Source organism: Lepidochelys olivacea (assembly GCF_965140295.1).
Source record: "Lepidochelys olivacea isolate rLepOli2 genome assembly, chromosome: 15".
Classification (NCBI taxonomy): domain Eukaryota; kingdom Metazoa; phylum Chordata; order Testudines; family Cheloniidae; genus Lepidochelys; species Lepidochelys olivacea.
Genome location: NC_140425.1, coordinates 14,441,904 through 14,466,283, shown reverse-complemented (window position 1 = coordinate 14,466,283; position 24,380 = coordinate 14,441,904). Strand labels below are relative to the sequence as shown.

Genomic DNA, 24,380 nt, shown 5'->3' with positions numbered 1-24,380 from the left:
TCCACTAACAGAGACCAAAAGTTTGGGAGACTATAACTAAGGCTATGTTTATGTCATGGAGATCATGGAAGTAATAGAATCTGAGACTTCCAGAGACCTCCCTGACATTCTCTGCTGCAGTCCGAGGAGCTGTGGGACTCTGGAGGTGGCAGCTAGAGGGGCACTGGCAGGGTTCCAGTGACAAGCGACAATGGGCCCCCTGCAAGGTTCTGGTGACAGACTCTTGAGGGGGCCCTCCTCAGGATTCCAGTAATGGGCGACAGCCTTGCGAGGAGGGAGTGGGAAGAGATGTCTCAGGTGAGTGGCTGGGAGTGTCCAGTTTTCTCTCTGGGAAATATGGTCACCTTGCAGCTCCCAGCTGCCGTGAGCGGAGGAAGGCCCCCATGCAGCTTTCAGATGCCGCGAGCAGAGGGGGAACCCCACAGCTCCCAGCCACCGAAAACCAAGGAGCCACAGCAGCAAAAGTCACGGACAGGTCACAGCTTCCGTGAATTTTTGTTTATTGCCCATGACATGTCCGTGACTTTTACTAATAAAAACCATGACGAAAATCTTAGCTTTAACTATAACCCATGAAACAATGAATGAGGGAAGATACACACCTGGAAATTTCATTTAAATATAAATTATATAGTGTGTCAAATACTTGATGGGAGGAAACCAGTGTTTATGGTGAGGAATGCCCTGATGGGAATGGCTGAGGTAACCAATTCCAATGTACTAGCCTGTGTGTGGTACTAGTCTATAAAAATGAATTGTACTTACGGTAATTGACAAGGCTGTTGACAGTGAAACATTAGAATTCTGATATATTACAAGCTAAAGTTATCAGACTGAAAATGAAAGGAATGATCACAACTTAATAGCAGGTGCAAGCTGCATAAGTGAAGAGTTTCTAAAAGCTGTTTGCTGCACATTCAGGAGACAGAAACTATGTGGCTCATAAAAAAGGCCATCTACTGTCACAAGTTAGATCTGGAAGAGTTACATGTAAAACTGGCCAGTGTCAGTAAATGTTCATTCCACACAAATCAATTTGCCGTTAGTTACACGTTGCACTTGTAGAAAAAGCTATATATTCTTTTCATGTCAAATTAACAATAAAAAGTCATAATGAAATATGACTACTAGGATTTCATTTATGAATCTGTTCTGAATAATTAATGTAATTTCAAGTAAACAATATTTAATTAAAACCACTCTGGCTATTGCAATCCATACAAACAAAAACTGAATCCTTTCAAGGGTCTTTATAAGTAAAGAAAAATATTCGGATGCTCAGGATCCCCTCAACCTTTTGAACTGGGATTATCTATGGAATGTGTTTAATAAACTTTGGCAACAATTTTTAAAGACAGATTAATTGTGCAAACAGCTACAACATTCAAAAAAGTACCAGGAATTATTTGTTTTGGGATATCAATTCTTGAACTGCAGTGAAAAAAATGTACATTTCTTGAGAATTAGTCTCTCTCCATGCATCTTCTTGATAACAGACATATATATTGAAATGCACCAAGGTTTTGTGTTTCAGCCTCTCTCTGAAATTCCTAGTTTTTGTGGGTCCAAGTCACACTCACTCAGTGTTTATATTTTTTCTCAGTAAGAAAAAAAAAAAAAAGGTGAAAGCACCACTACCCACTTTACTCTTTATATTAAAGATACCAATTACAAGCCAATGGTAGCATAAGTTTTACAAGAAGTAAAGCTAATGAAGTAGAACACATACCTTGAACAGGGATTTCTGCATAGCTTGGTCTTTTGTCTGACAAAGGTGTAAGGGGTTTGGAGGTTGATATTGGTCCACTTATAGAATGCCTCTGAAACAGCAAGATATCATATAGTAACATATTTAATTTGAAGATAAAGAGGAACCATCAAAATGGACTGTAAAGCAAGTAACCTCTAGTTTGAGGAGTTAATAACTGTATAAAGTCAGCTTAACAAAAAGAACCAGTACACTTATCGTGGTGTCAGAATGTGGCATAAATATATTCAGGTTGGCATAAGGCAACATGAAAAGAGAATTCATGCTCATTTTTGCTTCTGTGAGATAAATAAAGAAGGCAAATGTTACTTTTTCATCTGAGACCTGGTCTACACACAGACATTGCACCAGTTTAACTAAAACTGAAATATTAAACCAATGCAGCTGTGTGTATAAAATGTGGAAAGAGTCCACACACACAACTGCACTGGTTTAATATTGCACCTTTAGTTAAACTGGTGCAACTTCTACGTGTAGACAAGCCCTAAGTCTTACTGCCTGTGCATTTACATTATTCACACTAAGGTCCCATTTACCAAACGATAGTAGGTTTGACATAACAGGTACCAAGGAACTGAAAAATCAAATCAAAGAGTGATTTTTATTCAGAATGACAGTTTGGTTTGGTTAACACCTATTTAATTTGAAGCACTCTACAAACAGCTGAAAGTAAATATCTTTGTTAAACATTTATCATACTTCATGATATCAATCTAATTACTTTTCGTATGAAGGTCCTCTGAATAGCAGTTCTACTCTGAAAGGTAACTATGTAAAATTAGCACAATTTTAACATATTTTTGGCCTTTGTGAATCCAGTGTCACATCTTTTTAGTGATACAAGTAAGTTCTCACTGCTCTTTACAGAGCCTACTTGACAAAAATTGAGCTGGATTTTTTATTTTTTCCTTCTTCAACTGAATTTACTAAATTCCAACCAGTTACACTTGTGGAAACTCACTGACAAAACAGTGGAACTCCAAAATGCCCTGTCTACACTCACTTTCAGAGTAGAGCTGCACTTTAATGTTGATTTTTGTGACATGCTGACTCCACTGTTAAGTACATAACAATCTTTTTCATAGTATACTGTCGTCAGGAGACCTCACGTTCCATTCAAGCACAGCCTTCTGGATACCATCATTGAGGAACTACAGCAACTACTTTCCTAATATTTTTCTTTGTAAGCATTTACATATTTTTAGCTGTAATGAAGCTTTACTCTCTGAAAAGAAGGAGAGCCAGCATTGTGTGATCCGATAGTGTTCCACAGATCACATGCAAACTATGTGTGGACTACTGTTTTGGAATCAATAGGCTATAATTGTGGAATTACATATTTGTTCTGAAATCTGGATTTTGCGTACAGCATGTTGCCATTCTACCACTACATGTCTGAATCTGCCTTGTTTCCAAAAGTGTCAATTTGCAGTATTTTCCAGTGAAGTAAACACACCTACTGGATGCACACACTATTCTTTCAGTAGTTGAATGAACTGTACAGTTTGATAATCATTCTCTACAGTCACCGAGACAGCAGTTAATTTACAGAGGGAATCAGGAAAGACTATTTGCATTATTTCCTGGAAAATTTAATTTGGTTTCAAAATATCTAACGCAAGTTATAGTATACCTTCATTATTTACTTCCCTTGTCCCTCTTAACTATCTGATCAGCCCACTAAAGAGTTCAAAATGAACACCCTGTCAACTTCCCATCTGGCCCATGCTAAGATAAGATGGCTAAACGAGTGGGCCCCCTTATCTTCAGGAGATTTAAAGGCTCAGGTGCTTCTCATGCCAAGTCATGTAGAGAAGCTAAACCCAAAGATAAGATAAAAAACACAAAAGAACAACCTTAAAGTATAGAGTTTGCAACATGTGCTTGCATACACAGGATTACCAGGCTACTTACTCTAGCGTGGCTCTCATATATAACAACCTTTTTGCACTGGCAAGAAAATGAGAAAACTGCCGATGTCCAGGAGTCTAACCCCCATAATATAGCAAGAGGAATTGTATTTCATCACTTCATTATCAGATTATGCTATAAAGATGGATATTTCTTTGTTTAAACATGCTGTCAACTGCAAATCAAGTACACCCTGGGAGAGCTATTTCTAATCCATGCATGAAATTGCTTCTGATAGCTAATTTTAAAAGCTAATGTTCTCCACTTATTCAGAAACTTTAACCATCATGTCAGAGTGAATTTCCCTATTTTACAAAGGAAAAGGAAATAACAGCTATAACTGAAAGAAAGGATAAAATTAAAAAAGAGGAATAAATACATTTTATTTTGGCTAGGCACTGTTTACTCAGATCACACAGTCTCAACTCAATCAAGGCTTCCCACTGATGTCCTGGGGGCTATGCCTCTCCCAAATATTAAACATAATTGTACCTGGCCTGCCAAAATTGAGAAGCCAAAACTCTCGACAGTACAGCAGTAAGGATTGTAAGATTTAAACCTAAACCTGTCCCATATTTTTCTAAGATCCTCCACCCCTCACCTTCTTTAAAAACAAAAACAAACCCACCCCTCAAAGGGTTTGTTTTTAAACACTTTCCTCTACCAAGGATCATCAGGCAATCACCTGCTGCATTGCCTATCTTTGGGCTAGCCCTGTAAGCACTCCAGCACTCTTAGCATACAGCAGTGGTTTTCAAACTGGGTTATGCGAGCTCTCGTCAGGGGGTATGTGAGAAAAATCCTGTAATGGTGGACAACGCATTTTATTTAGTAAGACTTGGCAATCTAATCATAGGCATATTATGTCCCTATTTCAGATGAGGGTATGTATTAGACTGTATTATTTGGAAAGGGGTACACAGCCGAAAAAGTCTGAAAACCATTGGCATAGAGGATGAGGAAGACCTCCCTTTCCAATTCTACCATCCTCAAAGACTCCAAATTAGTGGAAACCTCCCCCACCTCCAGGAGAAAGCTCCTGCTAAAGCCTATGTAAACATGGAGCCTCGATAGTATTCCTATCCTGGAAGCAAGGGAACATAGCTCCAGACCGCCACCTACCCATGTTTCAATACTACTTCCCCAACCCCCAAGTTCTACTATGTACAGTACTTTAAAAACAAACATTCTTTGAGATAGGGTCAAATAAGTGACAGTCTTACTCAGCTGGTAATTTTCGGTATGTTAGTCATTTCTATTTGTCATAAAACAAGTTGGTTTGGTTTTCTGCTTTTTACTTCTGTTGGCACTTCAGAGCCAATACCATTATATCCAGCCATGTCTGCTCTAGCTAATTTCCCCTAGAATTTTCAGTCATTCATACTACCTGTGTTTGCACTAGCGTAGCCAGGCCACAGACATTCTGCGAAATTTTAGGGGGAAATGGATCAACTGAATTATTTACCAGGTTCCAACCAGCAACATCTGCACTAGCCTACTAAGACAGTGACATGCAGCACAGATGTCACTAAGGGAATAATCTGCCCTGCAGAACCTTAATTACACATGATGAGGTGCAAGAAACAATTTTACTTGACTGAGCCTACGATGAGCATAAGGGATGGCGTTACACACTTTACTTGTAAACTAAACTCATTTGATATAGAATCAGACACTAGTATGGAACCTGACCCCCCCGCCCGCCAAAAAAAAAACAAACCACCCCTAAGAAACCCCACAAAGTCACTGTTGGACTAGATTTGTCACTAGAACTGCGCTTTAAGTGTAACATTAACTGACTCCTACAAGCCAGTTCTGAGGAACTGGACATGTCAACAGTCAAAGCCCACAATACTAAAAACAAAATGTTATCAAAAGGACAAAAGGGATACACGTCTTCAATACAAACAATGAAGGGTGCACAGATGTGAGCCATAATATTAAATATTGATATAAAAGACTTTCTGCAATCTGTATTCTGTAGCTCCTATTGGTCACTTTTCAAACTACATTAAGAACTCGCAGGAGGAAAGGGGTGAGGATGTTAAAATCAGGCTCATCTGAATGAACTGTATAATGAAAGATGTCCACAGTCTTAAATAAACTGGACCTTCCATTCAGGGCTGTTCCCAAAACATAAAGGTATTTTATAAAAAAGTAAAATTATACTTGCTCTTTATATAAAAAATAAGTTTGATATAAATATACCAGATACTATATGGGAGTCAGCAAAATGTACATTCCTGTTTGCCAGCAAACGCGCAGGCTTATTCTAAACCACATTGGAGAGCTAAAACCAAAACTAAAAATGCCTAGAAAACATTAACAGCGGAGGGGAAAAGTATTATTGATATTTACTTTCAAATAGAAATACAGATTAATTTACCCCTGGAGTAAGGATGAATCTGGCCTAATATGTTTAACAAAAAAGTGGTCTCAGAATTAGAAATAAGATTTACTATGCTAAGAGAGGAACAGCAAGTACACAATCTCACTAATAATAAGAAAATTTAATGTCAGTTACTTTTTTCTGACATTTTCAGGCTGAAGGCAAAAGTTCTGCTAGATAGTAATGATCTCCTGCTTATTATCTGTTAGCATAAATAATTAAGTTAACAGTTTCAGACATCAAAAATCTAATTTTAAATGTTATGGTGTTGGTACTTTCTTAGGTTAATACAGAAATCCATCATGCAGAAAATAATTTGATTAAGTTAGGTTTCCTGGAAATCACCCAGGCTAGAACAATGGGAGTTACTAATCGATTCATAAAGAGAAATAGAAACATACATAATCCTTTAAAAAAGGAAAGTAATCTGTATGTACATAGGTTTTTCAATTTGAGAGGCAGAATGGTGATGGACTGAGTTAGCCCATTAACCTCCAAAGATTGTAGTTTAAATCCCTGGTGGAAATTGGTAAACATCGCTTAAACCATAATCCTGAGTACCTCAGGTTAGTTGTAAAAAGTGTGTGGGGAAGCCAGCACACATTACAATAACTTACAGATAAGCAGACAGAGATTGGTATATTTATATTACAGTAGAGCCTAATTACAGAGGGCCTAATCAGGACTGGGTCCCCTTTTGCTAGGTGCTGTACAAGCAGAGGCAGACATGGTCCCTGCAATGAAGAGCTTACACTCTAAGACCTTAATGCTATTAGTCCAGGTTCATGAGAATTACATATACAACATTTTAAAAAATAGTGATTTCCAGGAAAAAAAAAAAAAAAGGAGAAAACTATGTATTCAGTTTTTCTCTTAACCCTGTTTTATCAGTTTTCTAGCTACTGAGAGAGAAATATACTACTCTTAATTCCCCATCGAAGGAGATATCTTCTTTTGTACTTTTACATTGAGTGCCTCACTCGGACACTGAGATGAAACCTGATCTACACATGGGAAATTTTGCAAAAATTCCCCATTATTGCCAGCACCAGTTCAGATAAATCCGTGGTAGGAGCCTTAGTGTAACGGGGCTGCCAGCTGTCAGTTAGACCTGCTTTGAGCTAGATGACCGTGATTACAATATAGGTAGCAAGTCAACTCTAGGGCTCCATTGTTGCAAACACCAGCAGAGAGGGAAAAAAAAGTTAGAAACTGAGGAATTTTTGCTATCACAGTTTAAGGAGTAACAGTGACAATCACAGAAATACTCCACTTTGACTAAATCTTATCGCTCTGCCTATGTGCTTTTCGGCTGAGGTGAAAATGGAGGGGTGAAACACCATGCTGAGCTACACTTGCCGATGTCACTCATCAGCACAGAGCAGGAAAATGCATGTAAGACTTGAATGTTGCAGTCGAGTCAAAAGTAATTTAAAATAGTAGATTAAACATAACCCAGTTTGCTCAGCAAAGTTAAATATGACACTGGCATTTAAGCGCAATGTTGGTGACATCCTCCTACTGAAGTGACACTGAAGTACAGACAGACACCTCTTTTGCTAAAGTGTTTTGCAACAGATATGCACTGTTAAACAGCTGCTCTACTCCACCACCATGTTGACTGCATTATAGTGGAGGGCATAACAAATCCTAGATATGCTGCAGTTACGACTATACTTTGTAATCCTTATAGGTGCATAAAGTAAGATTAAAAATATTAAACAAAATGTTTAATATTCACACATTAGATTTGCTAGAGATGCCTGACACACAAGATAGTTTGAGTGCTGATAAAATGGATCAAATCACAGAAACCAGCCTACCAGTAGTCTAGGGAACTGAGATCAGCAGAAGAAGGAAAAGAGGAGAAATACCCGTCTCAACAGCCAGGACTGGAGTGAAGAGAGAATTCAAGTAAGAACAAAAGAGACACCTTAATGCTTTCCTTTTCTGAACTGGAAGAGAGTAGCAAGATTTGCATTGAAAATATTAAACAGCAACATGCTATAATTGGGCTGTGATGTTCTATCACACCATGATACTGACTTGGATCATCAAGGGAGGTTAAAGGAGGTGTTATGCCTATGTTTGCATCTGGTCTTAAATGGAGATGGGTCTCACTCCAAAACCTGGTTTTGACAGTCTGTCTATCTTACAAGAATACCAGGATGGGAATAAATGGGATTTGTGTTGGCATACAGATTGTCATACTGACCCAGAGTCACTACTTGATCAGACAAGTGCTACCACAAAGAAACTGAGTCAGCAAGGGTATGTATGTCTACCCTGCCACATACAGCATGCTTCCCATAGCACATAGATATGGGCTAGCTCTGCTCAGGCTAGTGCAATAAAAACAGCAGCATGGGCAGTGACTCAGGCTAGGCACCCGAGGATGAACCAGGGGGTCTGGCACGATTGTGCTCAGGCAGCTAGCCCAAGCTACTGCTTGTGCCACTGCAGCCACATCAATGTCTTTAGTATGCTAGCTAAAGATTAGACTTGTTCTAAAGGATTTCAGTACTCGTGCAGTGGACAACCCTTCCAGCTTAACTCAGATCTCATGGCCACAATGACAAACTTGGAACTGTCCCAGGCTGTCACACTCTTAAATCTTGATTCCCAATGTAACTAGAGAAGGAATAATGAACAGAATATTAACGCTGACATCATTGGCAGGGGAGACTTGATAGAAGACAAATTCTAAGAAGTAGGCTGAACTGAATTATTTAGTGCCTTCAAGGGGAAGACAGTAGAAATCAATGTGGTAACATGATGGAAATTCTCTGGGCCTCATTATATCATTCCTTCACTATAAATGGCTGCTTAGATATAATACAACATAAATAAGGTCAACACAGAAAAGTCTCTCTGCATAGTCACACACATTCAGTAAAACCACTTATTTTCAAAAGAAATTAGAGGGAAAGTTGCTGTGTTACACTATTATATTCCTTTTTCAGGGAGTTACTTCCATTCCAGAGAACATCCCACTTCTGACATTCTGCTTGTGCACCAGAAGTGCAATTCAAGATTCAAATTATGGCAGACAGAGAACCTCAAATGAAAAGTAGCAGGCATCATGTGCTAGCTCCCCACTAGTTTAAGATGTTATTTTGGTTACAAAGAACTGAAGTTCATGGTTAATTTATGAATAAATAAAGCAAATAAGCCTCAGGCTACTGCGAAAAGCCTTTGGTGTTGCCAAACCTCTAGTCTAGCCTTTCAGAGTGTGAGATTAAGCATGCTCTTTTCATGAGCAAAGGAAAAAATATAAAGGCAGATCAATGCCGACTGAACCCCCAGCTGATACAAAGCTAGTCAGACCCAGCTGTCTTCTGAAAAACACTGTCACTGCTGACTGAACCACAGAAAGCAACAAATTTTCTGATTAAAACATCTAATTTCTCCACTTTTGTTTTGAAGCTATAACTGTTCATCTTATGAATTGAGTCTCAGTGTGAAGGGATATGACTTATCAATATCTGCACTATAAAATGCTGCCATACTTGGACAACAGGTTTCAAACATTATTCCTTCACTGCCACAAGCCAGGGTTCAAAAAGGTGCTTCCTCTCACAACAACGATTGTAAAATTGTGCCACCACGTATTACAATAAATTGGCAGCATTTCTGGCCTCCAATACTCTGAATCTAATAGAAGAACTACTGATAAGTGAGCATACACTGTCACTGAAGGAAATGAGCACTGCCAGTTCCTTAAAATGCTTCATCCTGCCAACAACCACTACCTTTACTCTTATCTGTTCTGAGCCCAACCCTGCTGGCTTTCGTCCACGTCCACACATCATCCTGATACTGAGAAAACAAAACAGCGGTGTCTAGGTTCATAGAAAGCAAGACTGAGCAATATTCTCAGTATACTGATAACTATGCAATCCTGTGATACTTAATGTTCTCCCCTAGCAGTTGACCAAAGGGGTGGGAGGCTGGAAAGGGGACAGAGAACTTAGCGTACATCAACACGTTGAACGTAACTCTCTGGATCCCTATATAATGAATTAAAATGCCAATTTATGACTTCATCTCTCTAATACAGGTCCTATAGTGAGGCCCACAACACTGATAAATTTGTATCAAAGGCTGATGACCAATCCCACACAGATGCATGACCTCTATCGCCCAAAGGAGACAGAGGACTGAAAACTGACAGACGAGTTCAGGAAGACTGAAGTTAGTCTTCCATATTACAAGAATATCAATTCTCAGTAGCACAGGAATAGTTAGTATCTGACTACAGAACTGTCTTTTTCAGTGTTTCTTACTGAAACCCCCCCCCCCCCGCCCGAAAACCACCACCACCACACTCTACAAGTTACACATGCATTAAACAAATCTTTGGTAATTTTTCTAGTACTCCAGTTGGTTAAAGATGTCACATAACCAAACAGTACATGCAATAAGATGTTCCTTCATTAGAATATACCCCAACAGAAAATATTGCTTAAAGGGTAGTCAGAAGTGTGTCTCCATGGGAAGCAAAGTTGGCCCTGACAACATCCTTGGAAATGGGGAGGGAAGAGGGACAGACTGCCTCTGTATCAACAGTAAAATATGGGGGAGAGGTTGTTTCACCCGAACATAACTGGGCTTTAAGGGCAATAATTTTTTTCAAGTGCCCTTAGGCTGTATCAGTTCCTTTGTCCAACTCTACATTTAGAAACTATTTTACCTCAGGCAATATTTTAATACTGTTGCCCACAAAGTCAATCAGCGTCTGTATAATACCATCACCTCCTTTTGCATGATTTCTTTGACAAACAAAGGATGAAATACCATCACATGCACTTACCTGCATAGGAGACACTGCAGCGGCTGGGGGTGTTTTCATGGGGCTTGGACTGAGAGGAGTGCGAGGAATTGTGGCTGTAGCAGGACTTGGAACTACTGGAAAAATAAAAAGGAAGCTATCCCAAATGCAACATGGTTTTCAGTCAAATGGAGAAGTGGCCATATAGCCACATGTCAAGACAACTGTTTAAGGGCAGAACCTGACAAGTGTTTTGTTTGCTCATATTGTGCAGTGCTCATTTTTTGGAAAGCAACTTCGAAAGTTTCAAAAATGCTCAGAGTACCACGTTGGTCACCTCCTAACATGAGCCTGCACTACATCAAAAAACAGAAACCATATAAAACTATTTACAGTATCCAGCTGTTCACAAAAAAAATATTCTCCCCCCTACTTAACTGGAAGTTTTATATACCAAAAGTGGCTTTGGTTTTCTGATTTAGAGGGTTACATTCTTTGTTGCATCTCTTGGCAGTGTACATTGCACATACCAGGGGCTCCTTACTTTCCTCCCTTTCCCACACAAACTGCCTGTGTGACATGCACCCATCCATCTTTATGTCAGGGACTCCCTGCAACCAGCCATCCCCACCTTCATGACAGAGGCTCTAACTCACATTCACCCATGCTAGGGTCCTCCATTTCCCACTCATTAATCTCTCCACCACATTTCAGGGGGTTGGAGTATCCCCCAGGACATCCTCCCCACATACCATCACCCCCATTTCCCCACTCAAGCCAGGGGCTGTGTGCCCCCTCATTCCCTCCTAACCCCCATATCAGGGCCTCCCCTTTTTCACCACAGGGAACCCTATTTCCTCTTCCACATGGTAGGAGCTCTGTGAACACCCCCATTCCACCCACCATGCCACCATTCTAATTTCCTTTCTTTCTGTTCTGGAGAAGCATTCAGGGTGTCAGCATTTTCACACTATATTGGGAAGAATGGTAGAGCTAAGATAAGGGGTACTGTTATGCTGGAAGATGTTAATGGCTGCCACCAACAAGTTATTTGATCTATAGACAATCACAGAGGTAGTTGTAGTTGCTGGGTCTGCTAATCAGATGCAAGGAACTGAGAGTCCCCTTCATCTCCCCGCTCCAAGTTTTCCAAATTTCAGATAGAAGTGCCATCAAAGTGTGTGTAAACCTCATTTTGCTCAGCCAGTCAGCTGATTCCCTAATTGCATGACTAGCAAATGATGTAAAATTTCTTACCAGGAGGATAGTTCTTATTTTGATATAATTTGTCTGAGCAATCGAATCCTTATCCAAAGCCACAGATGAGCAAGTTTTCTGCTGATTCACTCATGTTACTTCCTCCTTTTACTAGAATTTTTTGCATAATTATCATCAGCAAAAACACTAACAGCCCTCAAATTAGAACGGAGGAGGTTGAAAGCGACAAAGACAAATACTAACAGGGAGAACACAGATGTAAAAATATGACAATCTACAGAATCTCCATATGATTTATAGATTATACTGAATCATATGACAGGTCTTCAGGTGGTGAGCATAAAAATGGGATGCCATTTATATTACGGCTGCTTATATCACTCTGGTAGCACTAAGGGACCTTAAAGTGTATGTAAATGTAATTCAAATGTAATTTACACCCACATTAAGGCCCCTTTGTACTACGAGAGCAATTTAAAGCTGTTTTAATGTAAATGAGACTAAGGGCTTGTCTACAAATTGGGGTAATGTGCTCTACGGGGGATACAATTTCTAAAGCACACTAATGTGTTGTACGTTAATTGGTCTGTGTAGATCCTACTGGTGCTTACTGAAGGTTCCCTAGTACGATTTAATGTAATGCTGTTTCAAGCACTGGTATAGTGCACTAGGAAACTTTTAGTACACACCAGCAGGATCTACACAGACTAAATAAGGTACAATGCATTAGTGTGCTTTGGACATCACAATCCCAGAAAATGCATTATTTCACCATGTAGATAAGCCCTAAATTTGTATAACAACTCTTCAGAAACAGGACCTTAAAGTCAGGCTCTAAATCTACAGGTCCCATTTCCTAAAGTGCCGAGTGCCCAATAGTTCCCGCTGAGGTAAATGGGAGAAGGAGGGTCAGCACTTTTCTGACAGGCACTAAAATATGGATTTTAGGAGCTCAGGCATTTTTTGAAAAACTTGGTGCTAGTCATAATATAGCTTCTAGGATGCTCATTTGGGGACATGTATTAATGTCAGTGTCTTAATGGGAATACTGAATATATCCTTCAGCTGGGGACACAGCTGAGTGTACAATTGGTATTATATTCCTGTTGAGTGAGTGCTGAATCACAAAGCCTCTAGTGTCCAAATCACTAGGTAAGTGACAGTGAGGAATAGAGAACATTTAACCCCTGGGGTTGGGGAGAGAAGAGGAAGAGAAAGGATAATTCTTTAACAGTAACGTACCCCAGTAATGCAATTTATTGTACGTGGGTTTGTTTCAGACAGCACCTGTAGGTTGCTATTGTAGTTTCATGCAGCTGCATTTTGAATCAGCCAGATCAGAAGTATACATGTCAACATACATAAACCTCTAACTTTGTACAGCTACTACACTGACTAGAAATAATTACCTTGTGAGGCACTGTCGAAGGATTTGATTAGTGTTTTTACAGTGGGAGTTGGCTCCGAGGAAGTGGAGGACCTCCGACTCAGCCCCATTCCTTGTCTCAGAGCTGCCAAATCCCTCTCTACAGCATTCATGTAATTGTATACTCGGCCACGTTCCTCTTCCTGCCTGTAAACAAAAGCTAGGCCATCTTAGACACATCAGAAAAATTTTTTCTTTATGTCAAAAGGCTTAAATGTAAACACAGGAATTGAGCTCATAACTCTACTCATTATATTAACCTACTTTGCTATTTATTGTAATTTAGGTTTAAATTAACAGCCTTAGATACCAGTCAATTTCTTTAATATCTGTCAACAAGAGACCCTAAGTGAACTGAAAGGCTCTCAAATTTTGGGTCTTATGTTTTCTAGTGAGTTAAACTTCAAATTTGCCATAGATTAAAAACTAATCTGCTGAAATCATCAAAATAAGCCTTTACAATTATTTCTGAAGGGGGCAAACTTTTTTTATGCCTGCATAAGTAAAGAAGGCTCAACTCTTTTTTGGGGGGAGGGGAATGTGGTGGCACCGGTAGGGTGGGAGAGAGAAAAATGTATTTTTGAAGTTCAGCTTTGAATTGAGACTGAACTCTAGTTGCAACCCAAAGGACACTAAAATTTAGAATGGAAGGGCCCTTTCAACCTAAGTTTATGTTGGTTATGACATTCACTGGCACTCTGATGGAAAAACCGTCATTCTGTCTGGAGAAAGTCCCCTCGCGCCCCGGGATCTGAGATGTTATTCATTGCCTCAGTTTCAGATCAAATACCATGCTAACTAAATTTTTCAACAGCTATACCATTTCTCTTCTTCTGGAATCTTACAACAAGTTTTTAAAGAATCATTTTCAGCTACTTTTGAATTCTTTGTTCTTAGGAAACCAATGACCAGTATATTATTTTACCTCCATCTGCAAGTAATATGGATTTAGAAAGCACTTCTGGAATCAGTATCAGAACAAACCAAGCAACAGGCTTCTGACATCCCAAAGTGCGACTACCGCATAAAAGGCTTATTTTCAAGTTGACATTTGGTAAATGATTCTGTTACATTGTTAACACAGATTCCAAGGAAAAATGACTTCTAGCTGATTTGCAGGCAGTACATTTATTGTTCCAATATATTTTACCCACCAGGGTAGTGAATTGATACTGCAAGTCAAGCCTTAGCTTCAACAAGGGGATTCAAACAACTCACAATTAGTCTGATTAATTTCAACATAACAGATTTTCTAGATCTAGATGCCAGATCCCTATAATGCAAAGCATAAATTGCAAACTTCCTATTTTGAAAATGCAAAGATTAGGTTAGAAATTCCTATCAAAAGTGGGTGCTATAACATTATGACTTAAGGCATTAATCTCTCTAAACTCCTGGTATGAGTATCTTCTAGGCCAATAGTAATCAGGAGTTTTACTACCTGACAGCCTATTCAAATGGGTAGCTTCACTTCAGATTAATCTGCTTTACCCTCACCATCCAGGTCAACTCTTATTTTCAATTATATCCTCCTCCAGTCTGCTCTCTGCATTTCACATATGCAGCCTGTGCAAAATTCCACTGCAAAAATAATCTCACCCCACTCTGGTGTTCAAAGATTTATATCTGTATTTACAAAGTGTTTATCAGTGTTAACTTACATGGCTCTTTATAGAAGGTTTTAATAATGGGAACATGTATACATGTCACAAACATCATAACTGTAACTGCCGAGTCTCCAGTCTGAATCAAAAGGACCAAATAGCCATGGAGACCAAACTATTCTTTAATTCCTAGAGAGGACTAGTGGTCAGGGCTCAGGTAGATTGGCAGGACAGGGGAAAACATGAATTGTGTCTGAGCTGTATGAGCTATGGATTCATTGAAGACTGAATTTTGTGCTTTTTTGAAAGATGCCCTACTGATGTAATTAGGATCACTGAAACATCACTACTACAAAAAACCCTCCACAACCAGTTGATTATGAGGCAAAGGCTTATTATTGAAGAAAGTTGACATCAACTGCAGAAAATCCAAGTTGCCGGTTTTCCAAAGTGCTATAAGCATAATTTAATTTTAGGTAAGAAGCATACTGTATCGGCTTCTGTTCAATATATAGGAAAGTCCCTTTTAAAGGTGAGGCTTTTAGTGATTGGTTTCTCATTCTATTTTTTAAAGAGCACACTGCTAGAAGTTCATGGAATGAGCTACACAGTAATATTAACAGATTATTTTCTGATGGTATTTTGGGGAAAAAATTAAATTACTGCAGTAATTAAGTGTTGCAGTAGCAACTACAGGCACCACTGTGCTAGTCACTGTATAAAGTCAGCAAAAAGACTATCCCCTGCTTCAAAGAAACTAAGCATTACGTATCTGACTGGACAAACTCCTTTCCTTTGAAACTGACTGATCATAGTCATTTGTAAAACTCTAGCCCCAAAGAAATCAAGGCCATAATTAGAAATCAAATACCAGATACGAGAATGCCCAGGTTTAAGTAGGTTGTATGCCTTCTAATATTCCAAGAGAAATTGGTTCACATTACCAGTCTATGTAGATTATCTAGAAGTAACCATCTCTTGTAGAACTCCTAGGGATTTCTGTCTCAATTCAAGCTACAACAGATCACAAGTGAGAATCTAACATCTTTTATCTGAGTAGCTTAGCTGTCAAGAATCAAACCCTCCCTTCTCCATAGTAAGATAATCTTGTGTTTTGCTCCCCTCTAGAGGGCCTGACAGCTACACAAAATATACAGTGGAGTCGCATCTTACGCGGGGATTAGATTCTAAAGTCACTGCGTAGGGCAAAAATCGCCTATAGTAAAAATTACCCTTGAAAATCCCTTAAATCTCCCATAAAGTACAGTATACACTCCATCACATTAAGATTGGTATCAGCATCCATAGCGCTATGTATCCATAAGCCTTGTGTACGTGGCCTTGAAACAGCGTATCACGCCTTGGTCAAGAGGTTGGAGGTGGTATTGGGGCAGGGAGAAAGACAACTTCAACGTAGTTATGCACAAACCGGAGTGCCGCAGGGTGGCCAGGAGCATTGTCTACGATCAGCAACACTTTAAAGTCAAGTCCTTTCTCTTCGAGGTACCGCTCAACCTCTGGAATGAAACACTTGTGGAACCACTCCAGAAATAATTCTGCCATCACCCAAGACTTTTTATTTAATTGCCAGAACACAGGCAGGAAATTTTTGTTTTTGCCTTTTAGGGCACGGGGATTTGCAGCCCTGTACAGCAAGCCCGGCTTTATTAAATGCCCAGCCGCATTGCCACAAAACACAGTCACACGGTCTTTAGCTGCTTTGAAGCCAGGGGCTTGTCTTTTTGATTTCAAAGCGTTAGTGCGGTTGAGCATTTTTTTCCAGAAAAGCCCAGTCTCGTCAGCATTAAAAACTTGTTCCAGAAGATAGCCCTTTTCTTCTGTGATTTTCTTTAATTGTTCGGGGGTAGGCTTTTCCTGCCTCTTCATTGGCAGATGCAGCTTCACCGGTAGTTTGCATGTTTTTGAGGTTGAAGCAGTTCCTAAAACTGTTAAGCCAACCTTGGCTGGCTTTGAATTCCTTCTAATCAGAAGGCTGTCCCTCTTCGGCAGGAGGTTTGAACAGGGCATAGAGGCTGAGAGCCTTTTCTCGCAAAGTGTTGCCATCGATAGGCACACGTTTACAGTTCATGTCTTCCAGCCATAAGTTTAATGCCTTTTCAGTGTTCACAAACACACACCTGGCTCATCACCTTAGCAGTTATTGGAGCATTTGATGCCACAGCTTGACGAATTTCTCTCTCTTGAATCTTGATGGCATGGATGCTAGATTCGTTGCGGCCATATTTATGTGCCGCACTGGACACAGACATACTGTCTCTCAGTAAGTCCAACACAGCCAGTTTTTCTCCAGCATTGGAACAGATCGCTGTTTCTTCGGTTGGGCACCAGATGAAGTAGTTGGCTTGCGTTTAGGGGCCATGTTTTATGAAAAATACGTTCAGTATCTTTAAACACTAGAATCACACTCAGCGCGACGAGATGCTCACAGTATGAGAGGCACGCGGGAACTGAGGCTGACGAGGGAACAGCAGATTCACATCTCCCATCTCACGCTCTCTCTGGGGCATATGCTCATTGAGTGGAATGGTGGGCGGAATCGCCTGCGCTATTTACAGGTATCTTATTTTTCCTTTTTTTTTTTTCCCCCGAACGCATATAGTTGAATCCACGTAAGTTAAATGCACGTATGATGCAACTCACCTATACTTGCAACAGCACGGAAGAGACATTCGTTGCTTGCTTTCCATGCCCTACTCGGGAAGTTAAACCCAAGTCATCAACTCTTATTTGTGACTAAAAACAGACTAATGACTTTCCTTTTTGTGTGCGCGTGAAAATGCCAAAACAGGTACATTTCCTCCACTGCAGAAAATTAAGAGGCCACCTATGAAAAAAAACCCTCTCTCTTACAGGTTTGCCCATTCTTTCAAAATTGTTCCTAGAAGCATGCAGAGAGATCTTAGGCTGAAATGATCTTGCCTCAAAATGTCAGTCTAGCTCTGTGAGTTTCCATGAGTCTCAACAGTGACAGTTAAGAAATCAGTTAACATCTCTAATTGTGTAAAAGCAAAAAAAATACATAACTCAGTTTTCATCAACATACTTGCGTGACTTTATTTCTTCCAGCTCTTTAGTGAGCTTCTCATTTTTCTCCTGAGACTCATGCAGTCTACGCTTTAGGTCTCCTATCTCCTCTTGGGCCTCAGATTTGATATCGTTTGCTATGACCACTGCTGTCTGTAGATCAGCTTGGAACTGACGCCATTCTGCGGACTCCTCCTATAAATAACCAAAACTGTAAACAGCAGCAACTAGGAGTTTGAAATCAAAGAATTATGCTGATGCAAAGTTCCACTGAACTCTCAGAGTGGAAGATTTAAGTGGGTGGTAAAAGTACTCATATTTGACAGTCCAAAAGCAAAACACTAAAGTTACAAATCTTAAATATGAAGATAATTTAATCAGTAATCAGCTTTGGGGTTTTGGAGCAGGAGAATTGGGGAGGTCCTAAAATTTCCTTTTATCTACAAAAAGGAAAGATAGTGAATTCTTTAACCGTTTAGTAAATTTATCCCAAGATGAAGTATTTAACTTCATCCTTGAGCTGATGCCCCTCTCCCCAAAATTATTCAAACTGCTTTTAAACACAGTAATATTCACTTCCCCCCCATTAGTACGTCTGTCATGTGCTTTGTCTTTGGTCAACACCATTAATACCCAGTAAGACCAGTTTCTACCTGTACATATTGAAATCCTATGTACACTATTACACAGCTTTGGAACATTCCTGGTATATTTTTAGAGCAGTATGCAGGGAAGGACAGGCAGACTGTACTATATATGTTTATTGCTGGATGATGTCTCATGTACCACTCTTACGGTGTCCCCCCACCTCTTTTAGTGTTCCGTTGCACACTGGGTTGTAGGTGTTAACCTACCCGCAACCTCCTGTGAAGAGTCTTTATTTCTCTTTCCATGTCATGCTTTTGGTCCTGAAGTTTTTTAACTGTATCTGGAAAGATAAGTCAAATCCACTTTAAGATAACACCTTACTCAGTGATTTGTCTATGAAAGAGCAACTGAAGCCACTTGTGCATTTTTAAGACTTCCTCATGAAAACATTTTTCATAAGTATAATTTAAAAAATAGTTTATTATATAATTATTAATGAATGTCTAAGCATGAAGTTATTTAACAAAGCGCACACTCCTGAAAGTGGGAAATTAGTGTAAACTAACTTGATGAGTATTAGGGTTCCAGTCTCTGCCTTACCATGAACATTAAAAACAAACAAACAAAAAAATAATCACTAAAATGTTACCTGCAAGGTAAGCACAGTGACATGGGAGGATGCTGAATAAAGGTTTTGATGTCAGCAATGTTTAAAATGGGCTGGGATTTTCCCATTTAAAAATAAAAATAAAAGCTGGGTTACCACACCTACGGATTCACACTTCACTTCCCTGCTCGAAGACAGCTGCCATCAGGAATGATTCCCTTCCTTGTTATTTCAACAGGAATAAGATTCCTATTCTAGCCCTCAAAAAGCTCCAATTCTTGTGTATCACAGCACGGTTTGAGATAAGCTGTATTTAAAGCATGAGGGGTAAACATTACAGTATATTCAATGAGATCATAATATGGAAGTAAGATGTTCACTTAAATAGGTCAGCAGCTACACAAAGGGTATGCAGTTTGACCACTACCAACTCCTAATCTGGCGTCTGACAGACTGACTACTGTGATTGTTATTCATTTGTTGCTTTATTCAATGCACAAGAGAACAGCATGATTGATTATTCCATTCCTATAATTGAATAACTGATGAAGATGCATGTGGAATACATTTCTCATTCAGTACCACTTCACTAATCCTTGAGTCTTAGGGGCATTCTATTTCTATGGTTCTGTATGCATATGTAAAATGTAAAGATGCAGGGCCTCTCCATTTGTAGGGCCAACTGTGATAAATTATATTTTTTAGTTCAGGTTCAATATACCAGGAGCAGCTGTGAGCAAATATCTTCTGTGTCTACTGGCAGCGCTTTTCTCACCTGAAGGCTGCAGGTAGCCAACGTATTAAGCTGCTTAAAATCCAAGACCTTGGCATACACTACAGAGCAGTAGGCACATGCTTTCTGATTATTCAAACATCTACTGTACATTAATTTAAACAACTAAATTGACAGAAGGTAAAATTGTGTGGTTCTTGTTCTGTTGCGAAACTGAACTTCCCTAAGTGCTTATCAGTTACAATTAGTTTCAGGGATAATTATGCAACATCGGATTATTTTTAGAACCTGAAATTTAACAATGCTCTTGCTTGTTTCCCCACTTTTTCAAAATTGAGCCCTATATTTTGGCACCCAAAACAATCCCCTTGGTCTGTAGGTGGAGAGCTGTCTTCTAGCATTACAAGACATTTTAAAAACAGCGTATGGTAGACTAAATCAAAATGCTAAGCAAAACCACACACTTATTCACAAAAAGATATTCCATTTCACATGATTTAAACTGGATACTAATTTGGAGACACTATTTGAGCAAAGACAGATTGATCTATAGTTCTTCTGAAGGCTGACAATTTTGGATTCATCAGCTTTGTTATGCCAATAGTCCTAACTACAGCCCCTTTTAATGCCACAGCTAATTTCTTTGTAAGAATGACATAAGCCCTTAAGTGGCTTGAAAAACAGTATTTCAGGCTTGGAAAAGTTCAAATACTTCAAACCAGACATTTTCCTACATATATAGCTATCTTACAGGACTACATATTCTAAGATGCACATTTAGCTGACCTTTTAGCATTGGATGTGGTAAGCTAATTAGCAGTGAGGGTGACTCAATCACATGGTGACATGTTGCTTAAGCTACAAAAAACGGAAACTTTTGCTAGTCTGAGTACAAAAGGAGGAATTAGCATGGATATTTTTTTTATAAGGCTGAAGCTAACATGCAAGGTTGCCTGTTTTAGTGACAAAGTACAACTGAAGAATTCGAGAACAGGATTTTCAAGATTACTTAAAATGTACAATTTCTTCAGTACTGAAAGTTGCCTACTGAGGGAGCCAGCAAGCCCTACCAAGCTCCCCACACTTGTTTGGAGCAGATTCCAGGAGTGTGGAACTCCAGTGGGGGGGCCAATTTTTTTTTTTTTTTTTTTTTAAGACAATTCAAGGGAAATGGGTTTATTTTTTAAAAACAATTGATTTTTTTACTCCTAATAATGAGTCATAATTTGTCTAAAAATAAACAAAAAATAGAAAAATAATCACCACAAACCAGAAAACCTAAATGTGCCCTAGAGTTAAAGACTGGGTAATGCCATTGTTTTGAGCTGTTTGTGAGATATGCGACACACCATTAAATTTTAGTACATTTGTGCTTTGAAGTTCAAAACAATGGCCTGAATATTCTCCAGCTACTATAAACAGTGCAGAACATTAAGTGTTCAGTTTTTTTTAAACTCTATCAAGGGTTTAAAAAAACTACCTGAAAGTGGGTTCCAAAGAGGATGGATCTAGACTGTTCTCAGTAGTAGCTGATGACAGAACAAGGAGTAATGGTCTCAAGTTGCAGAGGGGGAGGTTTAGGTTGCATATTAGGAAAAACTTTTTCACTAGGAGGGTGGTGAAACACTGGAATACGTTACCTAGGGAGGTGGTGGAATCTCCTTCCTTAGAAGTTTTTAATGTCAGGCTTAACAAAGCCCTGGCTGGGATGATTTAGTTGGGGATTGGTCCTGCTTTGAGCAGGGGGTTGAACGAGATGACCTCCTGAGGTCCCTTCCAACCCTGATATTCTATGATTCTATGGGAGAAGAACATAGAATTGCCAACACCCAAGAATTCAAAAATCATGAATGAACACCCTAAAAAGTCATGCAATTTAAAAAAAAAGAAAATCATGGTTTTCTGTACTCCCCTTAGCCATCCCAAATGCGTGTGCATCACTTAAATACATAAAATATACAGGCACCAACTTCCCTGTGTACCTACTCTGGGTTAACCCCTTTCTGTCCCCATCTACTATCCAGAGCCCTCCATGACCCCCAACAAGCTCCAGGGTTTGTGAGAGTGAGGCTGCTGCTGCCGTCAAGCTCAAAAAAAGAGACTACTGCAGTATAGCGACCTCATGATAATGCAGGCAGCGGCTATAGCTTCCAGAGGTAGAACAGGGAAACCAGAGTTCTATCACTCAAACTTCCTGAGTTGTCTGTGTTTTTTGCTACGTGAGATGGTTATTTTTATTTTTAATTACTTGCTTTAATAAATAAATATTTAAGTCAGTTGTACAAGGATATGATGTAACTGGAAATTAAGTGCTATTGCAATTTTAGATTACAATTTGTAATGAACTAGGTTATAGATGCTGGGTTTTAAATTGACTTATTTCAGTGTTAGAGTATTTCACTTGAATTTTATAAAACTGTGGAAGATAAAGAATATTAAAAAAAATACTTAATTGTATTTTTATCTATAACCTTTTATAAATCCAAATTGGCACCAAAACTGTCACTATAAAACAAAAGTTTTTTAATGTTAACACCCAATCTGATTAATTTCAATACATTAATACATTTCAAATTTGTTAAAAACGTTACAGTGTTAAGACATCCATATTCTTTCATAATACATCATTTTAAACAAATTACAATCTGTGAACAATCACAATTCAGTTACCACTGAATCCAACTATTCAGATCCACCAAGGATACTTTCAAGACTTTCTGAATTAAGATGCTGAAGAAACTAATTCTGAAGTCTTATCTGTTTCCATGCAGTTTTCTAGGTTTTGAATGCACCAGGCCACATGCATCCGATGAAGTGAGCTGTAGCTCACGAAAGCTTATGCTCAAATAAATTGGTTAGTCTCTAAGGTGCCACAAGTACTCCTTTTCTTTTTGCGAATACAGACTAACACAGCTGTTACTCTGAAACCTGTCATGATGAAAACAGAAATTCTACACCAGCTACTGTCACAATCATAGCCTTGTTTTCTCCCAGGACATTTACTTGAGATTTTTCAGTGTTTCATTGGAGAACAAGACTTTGAAATAATGGAAACAAGGCTTGCAGCTGAATTACTGATCACAGAACCCCACATTCAACATAAACTTCTGCAAATTGAAGAATAAGTACTGATTCCTCTGTTGCGAGGGGGAAAACTAGTATGTGATGACTGACACATGCTGGAAAATGACATGGTATAATGGCCAGCTAATGCTTTCTCAACACCAATTTTGCCATCTTTTAACTGCAATTTCAAATCAGGGCTGGTTTTTTTATTTGGTTTTTTTAGTCTTCATCAGCTTCAACATGAATTCAGAATCAAAGGCTATTTTACTGGCTTTAACATATGGACCAATTACTCAACAAGCTTCTTCAAACCAATATTTTTCATCTTCTAACAAACAATGGAGTGTATTGTGACACTGCTTCCCATATATTTTATCGTAATATTCGGATATGATTGTGTCATAATTACGGCTGTCAAGCAAATAAAAAAATTAATCGCACTGTTATAACAGAATACAAAGTGTACAGTGCTCACTTTATATTTATTTGATTACAAATATTTGCACTGTAAAAAACAAAATAGCAATTTTCAATTCATGTAATACAAGTTCTGTAGCACAATCTCTATCATGGAAGTTGAACTTACAAACGTAGAATTATGTCCAAAAAAAATGCATTCAAAAATAAAACAATGTAAAAGTTTACAGCCTACAAGTTCACTCAGTCCTATTTTTTGTTCAGCCAATTGCTCAGACAAACAAGTTTGTTTACATTTGCAGGAGATAATGCTGCCCGCTTCTTGTTCACAATGTCACCTGAAAGTGAGAACAGGTGTTTGCATGGCATTATTGTAGCCGGTGTTGCACAATATTTAAATGCCAGATGCACTAAAGATTCGTATGTCCCTTGATGCTTCAACCACCACGCCAGAGGACATGTCCATGCTGATGATGGGTTCTGCTCGATAACGATCCAAGGTAGTGCAGACCGATGCATGTTCATTTTCATCTTCTGAGTCAGATGCCACCAGCAGAAGGTTGATTTTCTTTTTTGTTGTTCGGGTTCTGTAGTTTTCGCATCGGAGTGTTGCTCTTTTAAGACTTCTGAAAGCATGCTCCACACCTCATCCCTCTCAGATTTTGGAAGGCACTTCAGATTCTTCTATCTTGGGTCGAGTGCAGTAGTTATCTTTAGAAATTTCACACAGGTATCTTCTTTGCATTTTGTCGAAAGTGTTCTTAAAACAAACAACACATGCTGGGTCATCATCCGAGACTGCTATAACATGAAATATATGGCAGAATGCAGGTAAAA

The 24,380-nt window shown here is 39.0% G+C and overlaps 1 protein-coding gene across 3 annotated transcripts in view; it reads right to left on the bottom strand.

Moving 5' to 3' along the window:
- SPECC1L (sperm antigen with calponin homology and coiled-coil domains 1 like) overlaps window positions 1–24,380 on the bottom strand; it is a 114,390-nt gene that overhangs the window by 50,490 nt on the left and 39,520 nt on the right. For 2 of the 3 annotated variants that reach the window (XM_084648689.1, XM_084648690.1), the window contains 5 exons: window positions 18,987–19,060; window positions 18,152–18,327; window positions 13,467–13,630; window positions 10,882–10,976; window positions 1,730–1,820 (listed from right to left, as the gene is read on the bottom strand). In XM_084648689.1, coding sequence (XP_084504815.1) covers window positions 1,730–1,820; window positions 10,882–10,976; window positions 13,467–13,630; window positions 18,152–18,327; window positions 18,987–19,060 — 600 coding nt within the window. The remainder of the gene's footprint in view (window positions 1–1,729; window positions 1,821–10,881; window positions 10,977–13,466; window positions 13,631–18,151; window positions 18,328–18,986; window positions 19,061–24,380) is intronic. The other variant, XM_084648691.1, reaches the window with a different exon arrangement.